We start from the raw sequence: 24138 nt of genomic DNA on the forward strand, positions 1-24138 counted from the left end.
TAAGTATTGTGTGCACCTCTGGTTCTTTCCTACAGTGTGTGTGTGTGTGTGTGTGTGTGTGTGTGTGTGTGAGACATGTACGCATTCAACATTCATGATTCATATGAAGGTCAGAGGACAACTCGTTGGAGCCAGCCCTTTCCTTCCACCATGTCATCCCCAGCAAGGAATTGGCTTTAAGAATCCATACATGTATCAAAATCCCTGTAGGTACCAAACTCCCAGACAGTCAAGAAAGACTTTTATTACATATAACCAGTGCGCAGTTTCATACATGGTTTAAACCAATTCCAGATTACTGAAAATGCCAAATTTGTTATAAATGCTATATAAACTTTCTACTGTGTTGTTTGGGGAACAACTACAAGAAAAAGTCTGAACATGTCCAGTGTAGATATAATTTTTCAAATATATTTTCCACCTGTAGCCATGAATGCAGAAATCATGAACGCTGACCCCATGGATACAAGGGGGCCAACTATATTTTCCTAAATGGTTTGTGTTCTACTGTCCCATATGTCCCATGTGTCTACATATGAGAGTTCCAGCTACTCTTTGGGACATCCGGCTTTGCTGTGCAGAAGAGGCATGGGGCACAGGGCGTGCTGTCTTTTCCTTTCCGTTGTTATGATGACTTGAGTACACTCTGTGTACCTGGAACTCAGTCCCAGTGACTCAGTATTGGAGTTTGCTTAGTCAGACCCTGATAGACAGGAGATGAGTTGATCTTGAGTAAGATCATTTCCCCTGAAGTCTCTGAGAAGATTTATGTAAACCGTGTTGTTCATTTACTAGGCACTAACTGCAGCACTTCTGAGAAATCTGTTATAGAAGAAACGTGGGCTCACTCTGTAACAAGGCAATTATCTGCCCTACCTAGCCTCTAGAGAACACTGTGAACACTAGACAGGCATTCATGCTATCCCTGTCCATGCTGCAGAAGCCTCTGTAATGCTTGGGCAATGCCATGGCTTCAAGCAGAGCCTGGAGACAGCCTCTAAGGGTCTTATCTGCCTAGCATTGCATCCTATTGCTTGCATGGAGTAAGAATTTAGCAGTGGGGGGCTGGGGATTTAGCTCAGTGGTAGAGCACTTACCTAGGAAGCGCAAGGCCCTGGGTTCGGTCCCCAGCTCCGAAAAAAAAAAAAAGAACCAAAAAAAAAAAAAAAAGAATTTAGCAGTGGGACTTCTGCCTTGGAACACTGGTAAGAACTTGCTCTCAGCAGATACAGTTACAAAGTGGTGGACAAAGGAGGCTCCCACAAACAACTGAGGTACCAGAATCATCCTCAAAGAGTGTTCTCCTTTCTGGAGGTTGGCCTGACCAGAGCAGAGTTTGTAACCTTTTAGCAGGAATTCCAGCATGGATTCCAGCCTTCCTCATAAGCAGATGAAGTTAGAGTAACAGTAGAAGCCATTTTTCTAAGAGAAAGAGAGGTGCTCTGGAAATGAACTCTCACAGGAAGGATTTGTAGGTGGGCAATGGGGAGCTTGCTTGAGCTCCCTTATTCAAGCAAACGAAAAACCACGCGTAGTCCTAGCCTTCAGGTCGGCAAACTAGCTGAAGAGGAAGTAGAAAGTTTTCCTAGACTTTGGGGGATCCTTTAAAGGGGAGTCCCACAGTGGTCACCATAGACCACCCCAGATCCTGTCCCTGCAAGAATCGCAGTCTTGCAGCAGTGGCTTTAAGGACCATACCGAATCACAGCAGCCCTGACAGGGACACGTGGGGGAAGTCTCCAGTGAGGGTCCAGAGTAGCACTCCAAAGAGGCTGGAGCCCTGCTTGAGCATACAGGGTCTGATGATGAGGTCAGCGTTGTCCAGACTTCATTTGTGCTACTGAGCTGGAGAGGCTCTGAGAGGTTTGCAGCACGTCAAGCTGTGGGGTATTCTCAAGTCCACCAGCCCCCAACCCCAACGTTACCAACATTACCAATTTGTCAGTGCGCGCGCGCACACACACACACACACACACACACACACACACACACACACACACACATGCATGAATTACTCATACGTTCATCACACTGTGATTCATTTGGGAAGACAGAAGCAGACCCACAGCTGAAGTCCTTGCTTTCAAGATGCAAAGGGACAAACCGCCAGGTGATTGATTACAAGACCTAGACTGAACATGGAAGCAAAAGGGAGAATACGATCAGAGGGCTGGAAGGGTACCCCAAGGAAAGGGAGTACACGCAAGCTCCACCCCCACCCCCAAAATAGAATAACTCCTGGGGCTCCACATGGGGTTCTCAGAGGTTGAAGAGTTCAAAGTGTGGCCAGAAGTAATAGGGGTCAGCCATCAGGGCTGACTTCAACTAAGGCTGTTGAGGGTCCTTAAAGGTTTTAAAGAGGAATGCAGAGTCAGCACATTGACATTGTAGGACGATCTTCCTCGCTGCAGAATATATGATGGGTTGAAGGGAAAGACTTGAGGCAGCCATCATGGAGGGTGCAAGAAAACGGAGGAGGAAGAGGTAGAGGAGGAGGAGGAGCTGAACATCATTCTAAATGCTTCACAGAGACTTGTTTGTCCCTGTAACAACCATGGGCAGTAGCCATTCTCATGTTGCCCATTATATGAATGGAGAAACTAAGAGTCAGTGAGATCAGATTGCTAGCTGTAGGTGTATGACCCTGGAGCAAGGTGAATTCTAACTCAGTCAGCCCAGCTCTGGAACCCACAAGCATTGCATAACTACTGATGTAGTTTAGGAAAGAGAGGATGAAGTGTTGACTAACCCTGCCTGTCTGGGAAGGTGGTATAAGAAGATAAGCAAGAGGAAAGAGAGGAGGAATGGGGGTGGGGTGGCAGAAGGGCAGGGGAGAAGTCCACAGAACTGTCAGGCATCCAGAGTGAGTGTGGTGAAGCTCTGGCAAAGGTTCTCAACGTGTGGGTCTTGACCCCTTTAGGTGGCTAAATGACCCTTTCACAGGAGTCATACATACATCAGATATCCTGCATATCAGACATTTACATTACAATTCATAACAGTGGCAGAATGACAGTTATGAGGGATCAGCAAAAATAATTTTATGATTGGAGATCACCAGAAGATGAGGAACTGAAAGGAGCACAAGGGTTGCAGCATTAGGAAGGTGGAGAACCACTGATCTAGGCGTATTGAGTTTGAGGAGCTGAAGGGAGACTGCAGGTGACCAGTACACATGGTGTTGGGGCCTAGGAAGGAAGCTGGGGACAATAGGTTCTAAAGACACTGTCCCGTGGTTCTAGCTGAAGCCACAGAGGCTGGCGGACTCACCGTGAGAGCTGACAGACTGAGAAGACCAAGGTAAAACCTCAAGGCAGATGGCACACATTACCAAGGGTAAATGTGAAGAGAACAAGCCGACGGGACTCAGTGGTGTAGAAATGAAAGATGTGAACGTCACTTTCACCGTAAAGTTCAAAAGCATCCAGTAGACTCAGTGGAGTAACTCAGCAGTAGAGTTCCTGAAGTATGTGGAGCTCTGACTTCAGTCGACAGCCTCAAAATAAACAGAACTGCTGAGACACTCAGCCAGTGGAAGCACTCATGGCCAAGCCTGACGACCTAGGTTTGATCCCTGGATCACGCCTAGAGGAGGAAGATCAGCTCCCATAGTTTGTCCTCTGACTCCCATGCATGTGCTGTGTGACACACATGTGCCTCTCACACAAAACAAGAGCATGTAGAAATGATTTAAATAAATAAACCAGGGGTTGGGGATTTAGCTCAGTGGTAGAGCACTTGCCTAGCAAGCGCAAGGCCCTGGGTTCGGTCCCCAGCTCAAAATAAATAAACAAACAAACAAACAAACAAACCAAAAGCACGGCAAGCTGAGAGGAGGTAGGTTAACATGTCTAACAGATGTTCAAAACGTTATACTCACAAGTTATGTAGAGTTTCCACAAAGCAATGACCAAAAAAAAAATCATAATCCACTGCAAAAAGAAAACAGATAAGAATAAGTAATTCACAAAGGAGACTACAGGTAGAGCATACAGTTTTAGGGAAAGAGACTCAGCCCTGCCTGCCTACAGGCAAACAGGGATGGGCAAACAGCAGTCAAGCAGGCTGCTTCGATAGCAGGGAAACCTAGCCACTGAGTTAAAGACCCAAGGAGAATCCAGAAGTCTCGGTTTGTCAGCGCTCCAGTGTCAGGTGACCAGTTGATGGAGTCTACCACTTTACAAGGTCCAGGTGAGGGACCGCCACCCTTCCCTCTGTCTGGCATGTCACATGAGTTCTTGGGTCTGGTTTCCTTGATTTGATTTTAAAATCGGGTGTTTCTTTTCTTTTTTTTTTTTCTTTATTTTTTGGTTCTTTTTTTCGGAGCTGGGGACTGAACCCAGGGCCTTGCGCTTCCTAGGTAAGCGCTCTACCACTGAGCTAAATCCCCAACCCCAAATCAGGTGTTTCTACGGTCTCAATTCATCCCCAACAAATTCGTAGGGCAACACCGTTTTTATTCTTTTTTTTTTCTTTTTTTTTTTCTTCTTTTTTCTTTTTTTCGGAGCTGGGGACCGAACCCAGGGCCTTGCGCTCGCTAGGCAAGTGCTCTACCGCTGAGCTAAATCCCCAACCCCACCGTTTTTATTCTTAGGAATGCCATTCATCAATCTATGCTATGTCGGTGGCAGATGGTGTGACTTGAGGTTCCACACAATGGGGCATAATCAAAATAGGTTCAAAAAGTGCCGCTTAGGGCAAAAGATGTCCCACTGTTTTTGTACAACATGGAGTGCCTTAGAGTAGGGTGTAGCCTGATCTCACCAATGTGGATGGTGGTTATCATGGGGAACGATTTGAGTGAAGAGAAACTTCTAGGCACTACATATGTGCTTTTGAATTCCTTGTCTCTCTCCAATCTGCTTGCCTTTAGATATTATTTTGCTAAAATGAAAACAATTCAACTGAAGAAGAAAGGTTGCCAGGGATACTCCCCACTCCCCAGCCTAGGCATCTCTGGTCGCCTTCACGGAGTGGGAAAGGAAGCCCCTTTGTAGCAAGTTGTGGAGCAGCAAATGAGAGGAAGGGGAGGAGGAACAGAGTAACTGCAGAACAGAGGCAAAGGGTTCTGAGACAGAGGGAGAAGGGCTAAGTTCAGGCTGACTGTGAAGAGACAGTTGTGGGGCTGGGGATTTAGCTCAGTGGTAGAGCGCTTACCTAGGAAGCGCAAGGCCCTGGGTTCGGTCCCCAGCTCCGGAAAAAAAAAAAGAGAGAGAGAGAGAGAGAGAGAGAGAGAGAGAGAGAGAGAGAGACCGTTGTGGCAGAAGGCAGCTCCTCATGAGGGGTGGGGATTCACAGAGGCTGCCAGTCGGGGAAGGAGCTCACAAGAAACGAAAGTGCCAAGCAAAGCACCGGCTCTCTTGCCTGAGAGGAAGGAAGAAAGGAAGGAAGGAAAGAAGTGCAAAGGCAAGTTCAGCCAAGTCCATCAGCAGGGTCTGGGGCACCCACGTCTTCCTTGTTAAAAAGGAGGCATAGGCTGGGAAGGAAGCTGACCTCCACCTTCAGATTGGCAGGCTTCTCTAGAAGCCATCAGAAGGCATGAAAATCCCAAGAGCTCACCTCGGAATCACCAGGTGAACCTGGGCCTGGAGCCAGAGTCCCAGAACAGACTAGCTGCTCCTCTGTAGGACACCTCCCTTGGGGGTGGGACATTTGGTCCCAAGGGCCTCTAGGACTTCCCCATTGATAGCCCAGGTCAGTAGTTTCCACATCACAGCTGTCTCACTTTCTTCCAGTTCAACCAGCCCTGACAGCTCCCAAGCCTTGAGTCACAGAGACTTGGGAGCCACTCCACTCCCAGCATCGTAGAGCTACAGCAGGTAGGAGAACTAATTGGTCACTGACTGGGGAATGAGTATATTTCTGGTAGAAGGGACCAGGAAACTCTGCCTTCCCTGGAGCGCTGGGAAGCGGCATGCTGTGCTGTAGACTCTCAGAGCTGGGGTCTGCATCTTCAGTTAGCTGGTGCTAGAGGAAAGCACTTTTTACCATAAGCATGTTCCGTATCCGCGGATCCGCACGGCGTAACACAGAAGCCACTGGTCACCTGTGGCCACTGAGCCCTTGAAATGTAGCAGTAACAGCCACTTAAGTAAATGTACTTATTTTTTTCTTAAGTTGTGTGTGTGTGTGTGTGTGTGTGTGTGTGTGTGTGTGTGTGCGTGCGCGAGCGCGCGCTGCAGTATACTCGTGGAGGTCAGTTGATAGTTTTGTGGAGTCAGTTCTTCACATGGGGTTCCGGGGATTCAACCCACCTGATGAACAGCAAGTGCTTTTGCCAGAGGGACTATCTTGGCTTTTCATTCAGAGAGCTAAATAAATGGGCTACAGCTACAATTCTGGGCAGGAAAGACCTGAGACAAATTCTTCCAGGAGAGCAACAAGGCCCAGAGAGAGATGTTACTCTTATCCTGATCTCTGAGAGCAGGACCCAGATTAAAACTCTTTTTTAAAGAACAAAACTATGTGTCATAACCTACATAGTAAGACAAAACAAAATTAAAAAGGAAGAGGAGGAAGAGGAGGAGGAGTAAGAAAAGGAAGAAGAAGAGGAAGAAGAAAAACAGAAGTGGTCAGTTGACAAGTGCCCAATCTGTGTTCATTTCCCACACCGGTGGTATTTGATTGTCTGGGATGAAGCAATTACCTATGGAGCTAGGAAGCCTGAGGCTGGCTGAGGCCGGCACCCTGCCCTTGTGGCACTTGACAAATAAAAAATGTAAGAGCAGACTTTAATATCCATTTTAAAATGTTTACCACCCAGTTCAGCTGTGTCACTCAAGGTAAGTTGCCTAACCTCCAGGGACTGTGTTTCCTCATCCAGAACATGCCGACTTCATTGATGTGAGGGTTGAAAGTTAAAATAAATGGAAAAAAAAAAAAAAAACCTTTGCCTATGAGGCAGCAAGTCAGTCAGCCGCCCAGACTACAACCAGACGACAACTAATCTGACAGGCATTATCCAGGTCAGAGCATGTGAAGGCACCACAGGAGTCAGCCTTGAAAACTAGGTAGGCTTGCTTCTCTTCCTGACTCATCCTCTGACTGAGGATGTGATGGGAGAGGCTAGTCATCTGTAGATACACTATCTCCATTCTAAGAATCACAGTACAAGCTACTGCTGTGTTTTGCGAGTGTGCATATATGCATGTGTGAGTGTGTGTGTGTGTGTGTGTGTGTGTGTGTGTGTGTGTGTGTGTGTGTCATAATTACCATTCGCTACCAGGTTTTAGTGTTCACTGGCCCAGTGTCATTGCATTCTTCCCTGACAGAAGAGACCAGATAAACACTAAGGAGTGATTGCTGAAGCTGGACTCAAAGATCTTGCCCCTAGGGGAGACCACCTCGGTGAATGTGAATGTGTCTGTGCTCTAGACTCTGGGATGCAGGCTAAATAGAAGGGATGGAATTTCAACACGGCCCCTTGGGCTTGTTGGGAAGGGAGCAGATAACGGATCTAAGTGACTCTACCTTTAGTAATCCTGTCATTTGTAAATCACTAGCAAAGGTGACAAGATACACTCCTGGTGTCAAGTTTCCAAAATGTGTTAATACTGGGTCGGGATTTTCACTTTTACCAAAAGGCTGTTTTCAGAGGAGAAGGGGTTGGTTCCCAGAATGGGTCAGCAATGCCCTGGAACTGAAATCCTCAACTTGCTGCCAAGTATATGAGCTGAGAAAGCACAGCAACACCCAAAACTGGACATATGGTTGGCACAGGTGACTTCGAGAAAAGCAAAAGATGAGGGAGAAAGGGTTGGACCCCCGTATAGGGCGAAGCTGCTCAGAGGTACACAGCGAGGCAAGGAGGAAGAGTCTGGGTGCCTTTGAAGAGTTTAGAGGAGAAGAAAAAACAAACCGCTTCCAGTCCAGGGAGGAGAGTGGCTGGAAGTGAGTGCCAGGATCTCAGAGTTCATCTCAGTTGCCTGCTTGAACTGCCCCACTTGAACCAGAAAGAGCGACGACGGTTCAGCCAAATGGCAGATAGGGTCCCCGGGGCTGGCTGGAGGGAGGAGAATTAGAGCCCCAGCTGCAGGAGCCAGAGGCTTGGAGATCATAGGGAAGAAGAGACAGCTGCCTTCTAGCGCAAACTCCTTCCTCTGCCGGACCTGTTTCCTCCCCACGGAGACCTGGAAAGACAGGTTAGGATACCTCATTGGGTCACTTCCCAATATGAACTCTCCAGATGACTCCATCCATGGGCGCTGGGCTGAGAATTCACACTTAAAACATCCCACTCACCTCACGCCCTCGGGAGCTCCTCCCCTGCCTCAGCAATCTGATCCATCCCTCACTTCCTCTAGAGAGCTCCACAGTTCACACCTTAAATGTACCACAGGTGAAAAAGCCAGCATCCCGGTGAGTCTGGAGCGCCCCCTACCACCGCCTAGAATTTCACTCACGGCCTGACCATGAGTGTGTGCCCCATCCCTGGCTTGACCCCTAAACATTATGTCTACTTAGCACAGAGGAAGAACTTCTGATCCTTTTTCTGCCCCCGCCCCCCTCCAAAAACTGCTTAGAACTGCTTGTGATCCAGGCCCTACCCTTGGCCTGCAATTTTCCCAAGCCTGCCTACCTTCCTTGCCTGGGCTGCAATTGGGTCTGGAGATAGATGTGCCAGGCACTGAGGACTCACACCTGAGCAGCACGTATGGACTGTGTTTCTACAGAGGATGGGAATTGGGGTCACAGTACAATGACTTGGTTATCTGTTATTGACGTGTTTCCCAGCCATGGAGCTTCTGGGTTAGTGAGAGTTCCGAGGGGCTGGTACTTCCATTAATCCAGGAGCCCCCACTGCATCACGGAGGACATGACAGGGCCCTCAGCTGAAGATGTTTCCTTTACCATTCCAGCAATAGCTATTTCATTCATTTGCAGCCTAAGGGATAGCAAAAGATGTTGGCGCCCAAGCTCCCATGCAATGAGAGGGGGCTGTGCTCACATTGACTGAAAGATAATTCAAGATCTTAGACCTATGGGTTTGGGGCTCTGTGGTAGAGTGTGCACTAGGCATGTGCAGGGTCAATCTTCAGGAAGAACAATAAAGCAAAATGCTTAGGAGTGAACACACCTAACATAACAGGTATGATCTTCCAACGATAAATTAAAGGCAGTGCGTGGCGTGGATAAACTAATGGCATAAAATCCAGCTGTGTCAGGACAGCCCTGTGGTCACCAGCGAACACAAGCTCATGATAGCACTTGTGGTGGCCAAGGGAAATCTTGCACAAAGCAGATCTCAACTGTTATCCTGCATCCTTTCCTCTGTGCCTTCAGCCACAAATGCATCCCTTTCAGAGATCAGTACATTAAAGCGAAAATATCAACCCTGTCCCCTCACCCATGGCTGTGCATGGCTAGTCCCTCCTGGTCCTCTCCTCTGAGAGTCTGCCCTCCATCCTGGCCTGCAAGACCTCCCGATGGAATATTGAGCCTGCCCTTGCTACCTAGGAGTGGGAGCTGCCCTCAAAGTCCTGCATTTATCTCTTTACTGACCAAATTCAAGCTCCCGTTGGGGAGCAAGCTTTTACCCAACAGGCCACTTCCCCAACCTCAGTGATTTGGTTTTCAATCTCGTGATTGTTGTTACTGTTTTGTTGTTACTGTTTTGTTGTTACTGTTTTGTTGTTACTGTTTTGTTGTTGTTTTGTTGTTGTTGTTGTTGTTGTTGTTGTTGTTGATGATGATGATGACAATGATGGTGATGTTGTTGTTGATGACACTGGTGATGACAGTGGTGGTGGTGATGTTTTGAATGGGATCTTATATAGGCCAGGATAGACTTGAATGAACTGCTTTGTAGCCAAAGATGACTTTAAAGCCCCGATATTCCTCCACTCCCAGTATGCTGGGTGCTGGGATTGATGGCAGACGCTATCATACCTCGTTTATTCAGTTCTGGGAACCCTATCTAGGACGTTGAAAGTCTCAGGTGATCATTCTACCCCTGAGCTCCACCTTCGCCCATTTTTGTCCTTTTTTATGTGCATGGGTGTTTTCACCTTCAAGTATGTGTGTTTACCATGTGCATGTCTGGTGCCTGAGGAAGACAGAAGATCCCCTGGAACTGGGGTTACCGGGAGTTGTAAGTCGCCGTGTGCGCTGAAAACCAAACCTACGTGCACTGCAAAGAGCAGCCAGTGCCCTAACCACTAAGTCGTCTCACCAGCTCCATTCTTTGTTATTCTTATGATTGCTTTAATAGCTGTATTCGCTTTGTAAGATCGTACACTTTTTTAATGTTTTACTGGTACATTTTGGTTATGTATCTAATGAGTTTAACTAAAACATTTTCATACATGTATGTATATATACATATTTATGTATATGTATGCATGTGTATGTATATATAATATATGTGTATATAATATATAACATATATATATAAACCATATAACATATATATATAAATCATATATATACATATATATTTTTGAAACAGGGTCTTGGTTGACCTCAAACATTCTGTGTAGCCAAGGGTATATAAATTTTGTATATAGAGAGATATACATACATATATAAATTATACTACATATATATGATATATAAAATATATACACATACATATACATTATGCATATATGTATATATAACTTGGCTACACAGCAAGTTTGGGGCCAACCAAGACCCAGTTTCAAAAAAGAAATCTTAAAGAGAACTGTAGTTTTTATCTCCCCCAAATATCTCACTTATTATTCGTTATTATTTTGTCTCAAATGCTTACTGCTGCCATTTACAAACTTGAAGGAAATAGTGTGTTCCTTGCAATATACAAGCAAATGGGAAAATCCTAATACCCCAGTTTCTTGGGGGGATAGACAAGAACTGGGGTGACTTTGCCCTAGAGTAACCTTCATCTCTCCTCTATTGACAGGATTAAGTTTACCTCAAAGATGGGAGAAATCAGGGTGGATAATTTCAGCCTTGAAGACTTCTTCAGTGGAGATATTGACAGTTACAATTACAGTTCTGACCCGCCCTTTACTCTGTCAGATGCTGCCCCATGCCCCTCAGCGAACCTAGATATCAACAGGTATGCTGTGGTTGTCATATACGTTCTGGTGACTTTGCTGAGTCTCGTGGGAAACTCCCTGGTGATGCTGGTCATCTTGTACAATCGAAGCACCTGCTCTGTCACCGACGTCTACCTGCTGAACCTGGCCATTGCTGATCTGTTCTTTGCCCTGACCTTGCCTGTCTGGGCTGCATCTAAAGTAAATGGATGGATTTTTGGCTCATTCCTGTGCAAGGTATTCTCGTTCCTGCAGGAGATTACCTTCTACAGCAGTGTTCTGTTGCTAGCCTGCATCAGCATGGACCGCTACCTGGCCATCGTCCACGCCACAAGTACACTGATCCAGAAGAGACACTTGGTCAAGTTTGTGTGCATCACCATGTGGTTTCTCTCACTAGTTCTGTCCCTGCCCATCTTCATTCTTCGGACTACTGTTAAGGCAAACCCTTCTACCGTAGTCTGCTATGAGAATATAGGTAATAATACATCCAAGTGGAGGGTGGTACTGCGCATCCTGCCTCAGACCTATGGCTTCCTCCTGCCGCTGCTCATCATGCTGTTCTGCTATGGGTTCACACTGCGCACGCTCTTTAAGGCCCACATGGGGCAGAAGCACCGGGCCATGCGGGTCATCTTTGCTGTGGTCCTCGTCTTCCTGCTCTGCTGGCTTCCCTACAACATTGTCCTGTTCACAGACACCCTCATGAGAACCAAGCTGATCAAGGAGACCTGTGAACGCCAGAACGAGATTAACAAAGCTTTGGAAGCTACTGAGATTCTTGGCTTCCTCCACAGCTGTCTTAACCCCATCATCTATGCCTTTATTGGCCAGAAATTTCGCCATGGACTTCTCAAGATCATGGCTAATTATGGCCTTGTCAGCAAGGAGTTCTTAGCCAAGGAGGGCAGGCCTTCTTTTGTTGGCTCTTCTTCAGCGAACACCTCCACTACCCTCTAAGACTGTTTACTTAAACTGTGGCCCCTCTGGGTTCCTTCTTGTCCTTCAGCATGGCTCATTACCAGAGACTGTGATATTTGAATTGATGCAGTTCCCTCTACAGCTACAGGAAGATGGAGCCCCCATTGCAGATTTTAGAACCCCAGTGCTGGCTGTTCACTCCCTTCAATCTTGGTATGCCTACTGATAAAGTTGGTCCATCCTAACACTAGACACCAAACACTGTTTTCCAAGAAGCACACATTAAAATTGCAGCAAGATACTGCCTCAGAAGAGTTAGCGGTAAAAGGAAGAGATGGAGGAGAAAAAAAATAGCAAGTGTCATTGAGGAAATAGAAAAAAAAGGAACTTTTCTTTCACCTTTCTGGTAGATATGTCCCATAAGTACCCCATGCACCATGGGACATAGCATAGCAGTTTTCCATAACATGTTAAATATAGGATTGTCATGTAATCCAGTAAATCCATCTCTAAGTAGGGTACACAAAAGAATTGAAAGCCAGGGTTCAGACATTTGTATGCCGATGCTTACAATAGCATTATTTGTAAGAGTCAAAACAACTAAAATGATGGCCAACAGGTGAATGGGTAAGTTAAACGTGGTGTCTATACACAACAGAAGAGCATCCACAGTGAGAAGTGCCAAGAATAATCAAATAATGATGACTGGAGGCTGGATGAGGAAGGGTGGGGAGTTAGTGTGGAAACCACAGCTCCAGTTAGGGATGATGGAAAGGCCCCGAGGGTGGACCCTGACCCCTGTGCAGTAGAGAGAAAGTACTCATTGCCATTGCATTGAAAGTGTTAAGATGAGGGCTAGGTATTGCTCACTGGTAGAGTGCTTATGTAACATTTCTGAGAACTAAGGCTCAAACCCCAGCACCTCAACCAACCAACAAGCAAACCAAAAAAAGCTAAAATGGTAATTTTTGTTATGTGTTTTACCTCAGTTTACCAAAAATATAAAAATCTAAGTCTAAAAAAAAAGTGTTCTTTAACCACTGAACCAATGCAGAACTATCTGCCTTATAACTTCTTGTAAAGTGTGACCATTAAATGTCTTTTTAAAAAATATATAGACCACTCATAGTTGGGCACTTATTTCAGTGCTTCCAAGGAGACCCTGGCCATAGTGAGCAGAAGTCTTGAGTGAGAGTTTATGTTGTTGTTTTGGTTTTTTTTTCTTTTTATCACCACCACCCCCCTTCGTGTATGTGTGTGTGTGTGAGAGAGAGACAGAGACAGACAGACAGACAGACAGACAGACAGACACACACACACACACACACACACACACACACAGAGGGAGAGAGAGAGAGAGAGAGAGAGAGAGAGAGAGAGAGAGAGAGAGTTAGCACATGTATGTAGGTCATAAGACAATCCGATAGCAAGGTCCTTACCTGCTGAGCCATTTCACTGTCCCCCAGAGTGAGGAGATGAGGACAGAGCCCGCCTGTCCCTGCCTGTCCCTGCCTGTCCCTGCCTGTCTGCCCCTTCATGCCCAACCCAAGCCCCCTCCAACTGAACGTGGAGCACTGGAAGAACTGTGTGCCAGATCCCTCTGGCGTTCCCACGTCCTCGGTTGGAACAGCGCTCAAAAGCATCAGGAACAGGCTTAGAAGGCACAGAGGCTCAGAAGTTCAGCTGCTCAGCTCCTTGGAGAAGCTTCGAGGCCAGGAGACTCCAGCAGCAGATCCCAGGGAGAGTTCTTCTCCCCTCCCTTCTTCCCTTTACAACACCCACCCTCGTTCAAGGTGTGACAAGCAGGCTTTAGTTCCGAGTGGGGAGATGATTTGTAACCTGTCAGAGGAGACAAAGGATTTGAGTCATTCTTGTTTTTGCAGGGAGGGGTGGGTTTGAGTTTGGGTTGGGTTCAGTTTTAAGTCTCATGTATACCAGGTTGGCCTAAAACTTGCTATATAATTGGGGATGGATTTGATCAAGAGATCCTCCTGTCTCTACCTCCCAAGGGCTGGGATCATAGACGTCCACCACCATGTCCGGTTTATATGGTACTGGGGACTCTGTTTATATGGTACTCAGGACTCTGTGCATGCTAGGCAAACACTCTTCCAACTGAGCTATATCCCTAGCTTCTGAATCATCTTTCATCAATATACATTGACTGACAGATCTTCCATGGGGATTGGGATGCAGCAATGCCCTAAACAAACAGGGTCTTTGTCAAGAGGGGACCTGGCTCCGAGCAACCTGCTATGGCCATAGGCTCTTGCTTTAAGAGGGACTGAACCCTATAGTTCCACAAGTCTGAGCAGGAGGGCAAAATGAGGCTCTAGAGTAGACAGTTTTTACTCACAATTTATGAAACCATTCAGCTAAAAGGATTAAGTCAGTATATAGTCCCTGTTTCATGCGCATTCAATGCCCTGCGCTGAGCTCAGAATCAGGATCAAGTGTGACTCAACCATGCCTCTGATTCAGCAGGATGGAAACGCTGAAGAACACGTAGAGTTGCCAGAGGGAACTGCTGCTGTTCTCCCTGAGCATGGCACCTGGCCAGATTCCCCCTAAGATGACTGTCAGAGGGAGGAGGCCAAGAAAGGTTCACCTTTGTTCCAGGTGTCTGCTCTCTGTTTCTCAAACAAGGCCTGGGAATGCCACTGTCCTCAGAAAATAATGATAAAGAGCCCAGAGCAAAAGAAGCTGAGATTTGGTTGTACTGATGTGAACACTGTTGAATGCCTCTCTCTCTCTCTCTCTCTCTCTCTCTCTCTCTCTCTCTCTCTCTCTCACACACACACACACACACACACATGTCCCTCGCCAGTCAGAGCATCACTGGGAAAGGGCAACTCCAGAGCTTTCCTCAAGCTGTTGGTTCTTCACACCCTTGCCAGACCTGAGTCCCACTGTCTAAGGGCCCAGTCCTCCTCTGCTTAGATCTATCTATTTTGAACCTGCTTTTCTTGCATCTGAATTAGGTTCCTCTACTGATGGTAACACCTTCTGTCCTGATCCTGAGCCGTCTCCCTCTGAGTTGATGATGCTTCTCCATGCACATTCCCAGTCTCTGCAGGATGGGCTCCCTTTGTTGAGCAAAGCAAGAGGTTTCCAGCCTATTTGAGGGAGGCATTTAAAAGTATCCCCGCAGGAGCTAGGGATGTAGCTCCATGGTAGAGGGCTTGCCTGGCTTGGACAAAGCCCTGGGTTCAATCCCCAGCACAGCATAAACCGGGCATGGTGCCACATACCCATCCTTCTAGCTGCTAGGAAGTAAAAGGAAAGAGAATAGAGGTTTGAAGTTATCCTCAGCTACTCAAGCTGAGCAAACTCATAGTCAGCAAACTCAAGAGCAGCCCGATCTACATGAGACCCCGTGGCAAATAAATAAATAAATAATAAGTAAATAAATAAATAAATGCCCAGAAATATTTCCTAGGGTTGGGGATGCAGCTCAGTATTAAGGGACGTGGGCTTACCTAGCATGCTAGAGGCTCTGGGTTTGATCTCCAGCCAACAACAATAACAATAATAGTAATAATAATGGTCACTTTCCCCTATAAGAAATTATCCTTGTGGGCTGGAGAGATGGCTCAGCAGTTAAGAGCACTGACTGCTCTTCCAGAGGTCCTGAATTCAAACCCCAGCAACCACATGGTGACTCACAACCATCTGTAATGAGACTGGATGCCCTCTTCGGTGTGTCTGAAGACAGCTGCAGTGTGCTCATAAATAAATAAATAAATAAATCTTTAAAAAAAAGAAATTATCCTTGTTTATATGCTACACTCACATATACTACACACAGACTCCCGTGGAGAAGGGCACCCGTGGAGGTCAGTAGGTTCCCAACCCATAGGTACCAAGGAAACTGAAACCAAGCTGGGTGAAGCAACTGAGTGCTGCCTCATGGCTGGGTGGTCTACAACTCAAGTAAACACTCAGCTCAACTTTTGCCAGCTACTTTGCTTTTGTGACTGAGCACTCAGCACAGCCTCCTTCAGACTCACCTAGAACTCAATATGCAGGTCAAAATGGCCCCCCGAAACTCCAGCATTAGGATTACTGGTATAAACAATACAAGGGAATCCTTGCATCGTTTCAGGCCACTGAAATGCAGTGAGAAATTGTTTGGGTAACTTCCCTGGGGGTCTCACACATCCTGGTAAGATTGGTCCATTTTGCCTGTGCCTAGACTCATGAATGCATTAAAGTGGCATTGCTGAGTGTCCATGGCAATGACAGAGATGAGAGCCAGCTGAGGAGTGAGGACACAGCTGTGGGACCAGGCTTGGACTGACCACCTGCTCTGTACTGGTAGATGGTCAAAGAAGCCATCAGAGCCCAGGACAAAACTAAAGACAGGCAAAGTAGATTTCTCAATTGAGGGCTCCTGCTATATGAGTCAGGGGCCCTCAATCCAAGACACAGAACCACAAGGAGAGAAATGAGGCGTGACTTCATATAGTGGTGGGAGCTGTGAAGTAAGCTGTGCCAGGCTCTTGGCATTGCTTCTGGAATGAGACCTGAATCTAGCAGGACAACCTTGAAGAAAAAATAGACATGAAATGGGGGTATGCACGCACACACACACACACACACACACACACACAGGAGCCTATCAGGACACATTGACACCTATTAGTTGATGTAAGCTTACATGAGTGACTGACTGCAGAGGCTGGGGACCTGCATCATAAAGAAAAACTTTTACACACTGAGAGGCTCTGGATGCAGCTGCTGTTTCACACCAACACGACAGCCAGCAGAAGGAGGACATGCCACAGGCCTTGGGCTGACCTTCCAAAGCTTTAACAAGCACACTGCCAGTGTTCACCTTACAACTTCCAGATCTCACACAAAGGTCTCTGCTGAACTGTGCTCTTCTGAAGTCTGAAAGGAAGAGCTTCATCTGAGTTAAGTTGACTCAGATAATAAACCCTCCAAATAAATGCAACAGAAATGCTAAGCAAAGGAACGGTTGACCACAAACATTAGAGAGCCTACACTCAAGAGTAAGGTGGGCTGTTCCAAGCAAGCAGGGTTCTTAAGACACTGGTAAAGTCTTCTTCCTTAACCTACATGATGGGTGCCTGGGAATCCTTGTATTATGTATTCTTTAAGCTATAAATATAAGTTTTCTGTAGCCACCAGTATGTGAACAATTACAATGAAAATGTTTCATCCACTAAAACCAGCAGAGTCAGAAAGGAGAAAGAAGGTAAGAAGAGCAGCTTGGGCCATTTTGAGGAGGCATTGCAGGGAGTCAAATCCAAGCTTTACTGACTACAGTTTGAGGTCAAGCTTGCCTGATTAGAATATCCTATCTTCCCATTGCTGGTAGGACAGTGAACCAGGTATCTTCAGAGAAAGCGATTAAAGAATGCCTTTTTAAAAAATGTATTTGTTTTGTTTTTGAGATGGGGTCTCATGTAACCCAGGCCAGTCTTGAACTCACAATCTTCTACCTTTGCCTCTTGAGTGCTAGGATAGCAAGTATGCACTTCCATGCCTGGAGGATGATTTCTATCTCAATGAGAACACTCTTTAATCCAGGTACTGTACTTCTAGGACCCTGTCCTACAGGCATGCTCACATAGCTCCCATGAAGAGGACATACAGCAGCACTATGTGTAAAATTCAAAGCTTGAAGACAACCAAAATATCCATCCCTAGTAACATGGCTAGAAAAACAATGAAAGGGCTGGGGACTTAGCTCAGTGGTAGAGCGCTTGCCTAGGAAGCGCAAGGCCCTGGGTTCGGTCCCCAGCTCCGAAAAAAAGAACCAAAAAAAAAAAAAAAAATGAAAGTTTTCACTGTGGGATTCCTTGAATGTGCTGGTTTAGGAACAAGACTGAAAACAGAATGAGCAGGGCTGGTGGCTCACACCTACAATCCTAACACTCAAGAGTTTCAGGCCATTTTGACCTACATACTGAGTTCTAGGTCATTCTGGAAGAGGGCATGCTAAATGAAGATAGCGTACTATGTGATACTTTGTAAAGCAAATTCCAGAAAATAAATAGCTGTCTGTTTGCGGCTGGGGGTAAGACGCAGGAACAAGATGGACTGCAAGCACAATTGAGGAGTCTCGTCTTTTCTTTTTTGTGGTATTGAGAATAAAACATATTTTAGCTACTTTCCAGGGCTAATACGTACTGACAAAAGCAACTTGAAGAGTAAAGGGTTATTTTAGCTTAGAGTTTGATGGCACAATCTATCAATATGGGAAAGTCGTGGTTGTAGGATCTTGAAGGAGCCAGTCACATTGCATCCCCAATCACAAAGCAAAGAGCTATGAATGCTCTTGCTCAGCTGACTTTCTCCTTCATGTGAGATGTCTAGGCATGTCCAGAGGCTTGTCTCCTACTGGTTTTTGGTTCTGTCAGGTTGACATTATTAACCTTCACGGGTCCTCGACTGGTCAAGGCATCAGGCCTGATGAATGAGATTGATCTCCAGAACCTACATGGTGGAAGGAGAGAACTTAACTCCTTCAAGTTGTCCTCTGACCTAGACAATACAACCTGGACCAACACCAACCGTGCATCGTGTTGTTGAGTGTACCATTATGTTGGTGAGCACACACTTATGCACACACACACATAGACACATATGCATACACACACAAAATAAATAAATGAATAAATGAATAAAAATGTAATGAAGAGATTCCTGAAACTCTAGGATCTAGACTCAAGTTTAAAACTCACTGACCAAAGCAATGGAAAAAGAACCACTGTTGTTAAAAGCCTCCCTGAGGGAGACACAAGCAATTTCTACACCTTCTTCTAGGTATCAGTGATAAACAGAGGTAGGCAGGAACATAAATGACCTACACTGGAGAGCCTACAGGCAGCATGGTGAAGGTTACCTTAACTGTGCAGATGGAGCTCCCTGTGTTAGTCCTTCCCTGTCTATGTCTTCTAGCCCCTCTCTGAGGCTATGTTCAGTTAGGGCAGAATTGCATACAACTGATATCCAGTACACTGAAGTGTGCCTGGATACTTAGAAAAGGGTCCCAAGAGCATTCTTCTATCAATTAGGTCAATATTCAACAAATGCAGCTATAATAATCTTTTCCATGTGGACACAGATTATCTGATGATGGCATTGGCAGGTTGGCTTGAAGGATATCCTATTCAACTACCTAAATGGGAAACAAGAATGTTGTCTTAGAATGTATGCAGGGCTGACACTGTCACTTTCAAGAATGTGTACTATAGAGAAAGGACTGGAAGAGCTTGAAGGGGCTCGAGACCCCATATGAACAACAATGCCAACCAACCAGAGCTTCCAGGGACTAAGCCACTACCCAAAGACTATACATGGACTGACCCTGGGCTCCAACCTCATAGGTAGCAATGAATAGCCTAGTAAGAGCACCAGTGGAAGGGGAAGCCCTTGGTCCTGCCAAGACTGAACCCCCAGTGAACGTGATTGTTGGGGGATGGTGGTAATGGGGGGAGGATGGGGAGGGTAAGCCCATAAAGAAGGAGAGGGGGAGGGGTTGGGGGATGTTGGCCCAGAAACCGGGAAGGGGAATAACAATTGAAATGTAAATAAGAAATACTCAAGTTAATAAAGAAAAAAAAGAAGAAGAATGTGTACTATACCCTCCCTCATTGCAGTCCTCCAGTCTCCAACACCCCCAAACACAAAGGAAGATGGCCCAGCATCAATAGCTTTCCTGACCACTCCAGCTGCCCAAGGGGAGCAGTTGCGGAAGGGGACAGTGGTAAGGAGAAGTAATCATGGCCTCAACTTGAGGCCCTTCCCCCAGCAACTCTGCAAAAGACACCTTTCCAGAGGAAAAGGAGGCCGGATACAGGCCTGATTTCTCAACAGGGCCTTGCAAAGTGTGATGTCAAACACATTCCCCTGGTCATCAACAGCAGGGCCAGCTTCCTCTCCATGCTGACTCTGTGTCAAGCTGACCCAGTGGCAGGTTGTAACCTTGGTTCCTACCAGGTGGCTTGTCCCAAGTTTGATCTCTTTTCCTCTCTGCCCTTCTGCCAGTCCACCTCCTAATTCTCCTAATTATTTTCTTAACATCCATCCTCCTCCCAAAATGTAAGCCATCCCAAAGGTACCAACAGGCTTTCAGGAGTAATTGAGGATCTAGATAGAGTCTAGAGAAGAGCAAACGGCCAATAAACACATAAAAAGTTGCCCTGCCACACTAGTAACTTCAGAAGTGGGAATAAAATAAAATAATTGTATGTATAAAAGGGAGGCATAAGGCATGGTGGTACATAACTGTAATCCTAGCACTCTGAGGGCAGAGGCTGGAATGTCTCCCTGAGTATGAGGTCAGCCTGGTCTACATAGTCTATGAGTAGTCTCTATGAGTAGTCCAGCCTGGTCTACATAGCCTATGAGTAGTCTCTATGAGTAGTCCAGCCTGGTCTACATAGTCTATGAGTAGTCTCTATGAGTAGTCCAGCCTGGTCTACATAGTCTATGAGTAGTCTCTATGAGTAGTCCAGCCTGGTCTACATAGTCTATGAGTAGTCTCTATGAGTAGTCCAGCCTGGTCTACATAGCCTATGAGTAGTCTCTATGAGTAGTCCAGTCTGGTCTACATAGCCAGTTCTAGGCCAGTCAGGACTACATACTGAGAGCCTGTCTCAAAAGAAAAAAATCTGAATGGGTAAATTAAATTATAGAGGAGGTGAGGTTAAATGTAGTGGCAGATGCTGGTGATGGAGGTTTCAGTGAGGCAGAGGCAAAGAGAACAGGAACACAAGGTCGTTCTTGGCTACATAGTGAACTCAAGCCCAGCCTAAGCTCACTAGACCCTGACTCCAAAAAACCAAACAGTGACAAAAGCACATAAACAAAACAAAAAGAGGTTGGTGGGAATAGCTTTGAGTTATCTTTGGCCGCCGTCCTCCGCTTTTCCAAAAGGACTTGGAGAACCATGTAGACATGCTCCTCCATCCAGTGGTTCTTAAAAGACCTGGCTGGCAGAACACAAAATGTGCCCAGTCCTCATCATTCCACTCTTAAAGTTACACCATACCCACACCAAGGCTGCGGTGGACCTGAGCCAAGGGACCTTGAGAGCCAACTCAGACCAGCACAGAAACTGACCATCTCAGAAGGACCTCAGAATAGAGACCGCGGCTCAGCCCCTACACTGCAGTTGTCTGAAGGGAGCTCTAACTAGGTAGCCCAAGGTATTCATTCATTCATTTTTAAAAATATAACAAAATGAAATACAATAGGATAAAATAAAAACAAGCACATCAAAGTTAGACAAGATGGTAAGGAAAGAGCCCAAGGAAAGGCACAAGAGTCACAGACCCACTTACTCCCACACTCAGAAACCCCCTAGAAATGCTAAACTAGAAGACATGATATACACACACAGGACCTGGTGCAGACTTGTGCAGGCCCTGGGCTTGCTGCTTCGGGCCCTGTGGATCCATACGAGCTTTGCTCGTGCTGATTTAGAGGTCCCTGTTTCCTTGGTGTCTTCCATGCCCTCTGGCCCTTACACTCTTTCTGTCTTCCCTTCCCAGTTGCCTGAGCTCTGAGGAGAGGGATGTAATGGAGACATCCCATTTAGGGCTGAGTGTTCCAAGGTCTCTCATTCTCTGCATAATGTCTGGCTGTGGTCTCTGGATTTGTTCCCATCTGCTACAGGAGGAAGCTTCTGGATGATGGCTGAACAAGGCACTGATCCATGAGTGTAGCAGAATGTCATCAGGAGTCATTTCATCACATTTCTTCTCCTTTTTTTTTTTAAACCAGTATTATTTGGTTTTACCCCAGGTCCCCAGGCTGTCTAGTCTTGGTCACCCAAGCAGTGTCAGGTACCGGTTCCATCTCACGGAGAGGGCTTTAAGTCAATTAGTTATTGTTTGGTTACTCCCACAAGTTTTGTGCTTCCACGGCCATAGCATATCATGCAGGCAGTGGAGCATTGTAGATAAAGGGTTTGTGGCTGGCTTGGGCTATGTTCTTCTTCTGAGAGCCTGCAACATACCTTCCTGTACCAGAGATCCTGGAACGCGGGGGTGAGGGCTTCATATCATCACCAGCTTGACTTCTCCATCTTCAATGAGTTCTATAGGTATTGTCTTTAGCAATGGATCTTGCTGTCAGTTTGTAGAGAGCAACCTATAGTCTAGGCAACGGCCTGAGAATTCCCATGGGGCCCCTCTGGACAAAAGTCAATTAGGCATCCCGGTACTGGGAGCTTCATCTGGTGACAAGAGATGGCCCCCATTCTTTGGCAATTTCAGTTATTTTGTCTTCATATGTGTGTGTGTGTGTGTGTGTGTGTATGTGTGTGTGTGTTGTGTGTGTGTGTTGTGTGTGTGTGTTGTGTGTGTTGTGTGTGTGTTGTGTGTGTGTGTTGTGTGTGTTGTGTGTGTTGTGTGTTGTGTGTGTGTTGTGTGTGTTGTGTGTGTGTGTTGTGTGTGTTGTGTGTGTGTTGTGTGTGTTGTGTGTGTGTGTTGTGTGTGTTGTGTGTGTGTTGTGTGTGTTGTGTGTGTATGTGTGTGTGTGTTGTGTGTGTGTGGTGTGTGTGTGTGTTGTGTGTGTGTGTTGTGTGTGTTGTGTGTGTGTATGTGTGTTGTGTGTGTATGTGTGTGTGTTGTGTGTGGTGTGTGTGTGTGTTGTGTGTGTGTGTTGTGTGTGTGTGTGGTGTGTGTATTGTGTGTGTGTGTGTGTTGTGTGTGTGTGTTGTGTGTGTGTTGTGTGTGTGTGTTGTGTGTGTGTGTGTTGTGTGTGTGTGTGTGTGTTTTAGGAAGTTTCTACTGTATTAGTTTTCCATCCTCCCCCCCAAATATCCCTTAATCTTAACTGTCTCTCCCTGTATTCTCACAGCCTCCCCTCCCCTCTCCTTCCCAATTGATCGCCCCATTCCAGCCCTTCCCATCCCTTCATAACTATCTTTTCTATTTCCCTTTCCTAAAGGTATCTATCTGTTATTTCTAGACTCTTATTTATACCTACCCTCTGTAGTTCTATATGTTGTGGCTTGATTATCAGTGACTTCACAGATAATACCCACATACGAGTGAATACATACCAAATTCATCATTCTGGGCCTGGGTTACCTCACTCAGGATAATCTTTTTTTTTTTCCTGGTTCCATCTATTTTCCTGAAACTTTCATGATACCATTTTCTGAATAATATTCCATTGTGTAAATGCAGCACACTTTCTTCGTCTTTTCTTTTTTCTTTTTTCTTTTTCTTTTTTTCAGAGCTGGGGACCGAACCCAGGGCTTTGCGCTTGCTAGGCAAGTGCTCTAGCACTGAGCTAAATCCCCAACCCTCTTCATCTATTCTTGTAACAAGAGCTATCTAGGTTGTTTCTAATTTCTGGCTATTCTGAATAGAAGCAGCAGTGAACATGGTGAGCAACTGTTTTGTGTGGGGTGGAGCATCCCTTGGGTATAAGCCCCAAAATGCCATAGCTGATCTTGAGGTAGATCGGTTCCCATCTTCCTGAGGACTGGCACACTGATTTCCTTAGTAGATGTACAAGTTCACCCTCCCAGAAGGCATCCTCACCAGCACGAGCTGTCACTGTCTTGTTGGTCTTCGCCTTCCTGACAGGGGTAAGAGAAGCTCAAAGTCGTTTGATTTGCATTTCCCTGATGGCTAATCGAGTTGAACATTTCTATAAGTGTTTCTCAGTCATTTACGTTTCTTCCGTTTAGAAATTCTGCTTAAACCTGCATCCCATTTTTTAATTGGGTTGTTTGTTTTGTTGATACCTACTTTCTTGAGTTCTTTATATATTTTGGCCATTAGCCCTCTATCCGATGTGTAGCCCTCTATCCGATTTCGTACTTTGTGGACTGACACTTTGTCCAAAGGACAGTGCCCTTTGCCACGCAAAAGCTCCTCCTTTTCACAAGGTCTCATTTATTGTTTATCTCACTTCCTGCTCTAACAGTGTTCCCCTTGCCAACGAGTTCAAAACCATCCCTCCATCTCTCTTCTTTCAGGCTCAGTGCATCTGGGTTTATGTTTAGGTCTTTGGTCCATTTGGAGTTGAGTTTTGTGAAGGGCGGTAAGTCTGGATCTATTTAGACTCTTCTACATGCAGCCATCCGGTTTGACCAGCACCATTTGTTGAAGGTGGAGTCTTTTGTCCAGTATGGATTTCTGTATTCTTTGTCAAACATCAGGTGTCCCTAAGTGTACGGATTTATATCCAGGTCTTTGATTTGGTT

At 46.0% G+C, this 24138-nt stretch overlaps 1 protein-coding gene across 4 annotated transcripts; it reads left to right on the forward strand.

Annotated features, from left to right (window-relative positions):
- Positions 1-5047: 5047 nt before the first annotated feature.
- Cxcr2 (C-X-C motif chemokine receptor 2) lies at positions 5048-13478 on the forward strand. 4 transcript variants are annotated; one of them, XM_087564992.1, is made up of 3 exons: positions 5048-5406; positions 5736-5819; positions 10880-13478. In XM_087564992.1, the coding sequence occupies exon 3, from the start codon at positions 10899-10901 to the stop codon at positions 11976-11978; it is 1080 nt and encodes a 359-aa protein (XP_087421118.1). In that variant the 5' UTR covers positions 5048-5406; positions 5736-5819; positions 10880-10898; the 3' UTR covers positions 11979-13478. The 4 variants fall into 4 exon arrangements, with proteins under 4 accessions (XP_087421118.1, XP_087421120.1, NP_058879.1 ...); XM_087564994.1 differs by having other exon boundaries at positions 5367-5573; NM_017183.2 differs by lacking the exon at positions 5048-5406 and having other exon boundaries at positions 5711-5819; positions 10880-12089.
- The last annotated feature ends 10660 nt before the right edge of the window (positions 13479-24138 follow it).

Source organism: Rattus norvegicus, chromosome 9 (genome assembly GCF_021556685.1).
Source record: "Rattus norvegicus strain SHRSP/BbbUtx chromosome 9, alternate assembly SHRSP_T2T, whole genome shotgun sequence".
Taxonomy (NCBI): domain Eukaryota; kingdom Metazoa; phylum Chordata; class Mammalia; order Rodentia; family Muridae; genus Rattus; species Rattus norvegicus.

What these genes read in the sequence shown, in the direction of transcription:
- Cxcr2 (XM_087564992.1), top strand. Translation starts at nt 10,899, where the DNA reads ATGGGAGAAATCAGGGTGGATAATTTCAGCCTTGAAGACTTCTTCAGT.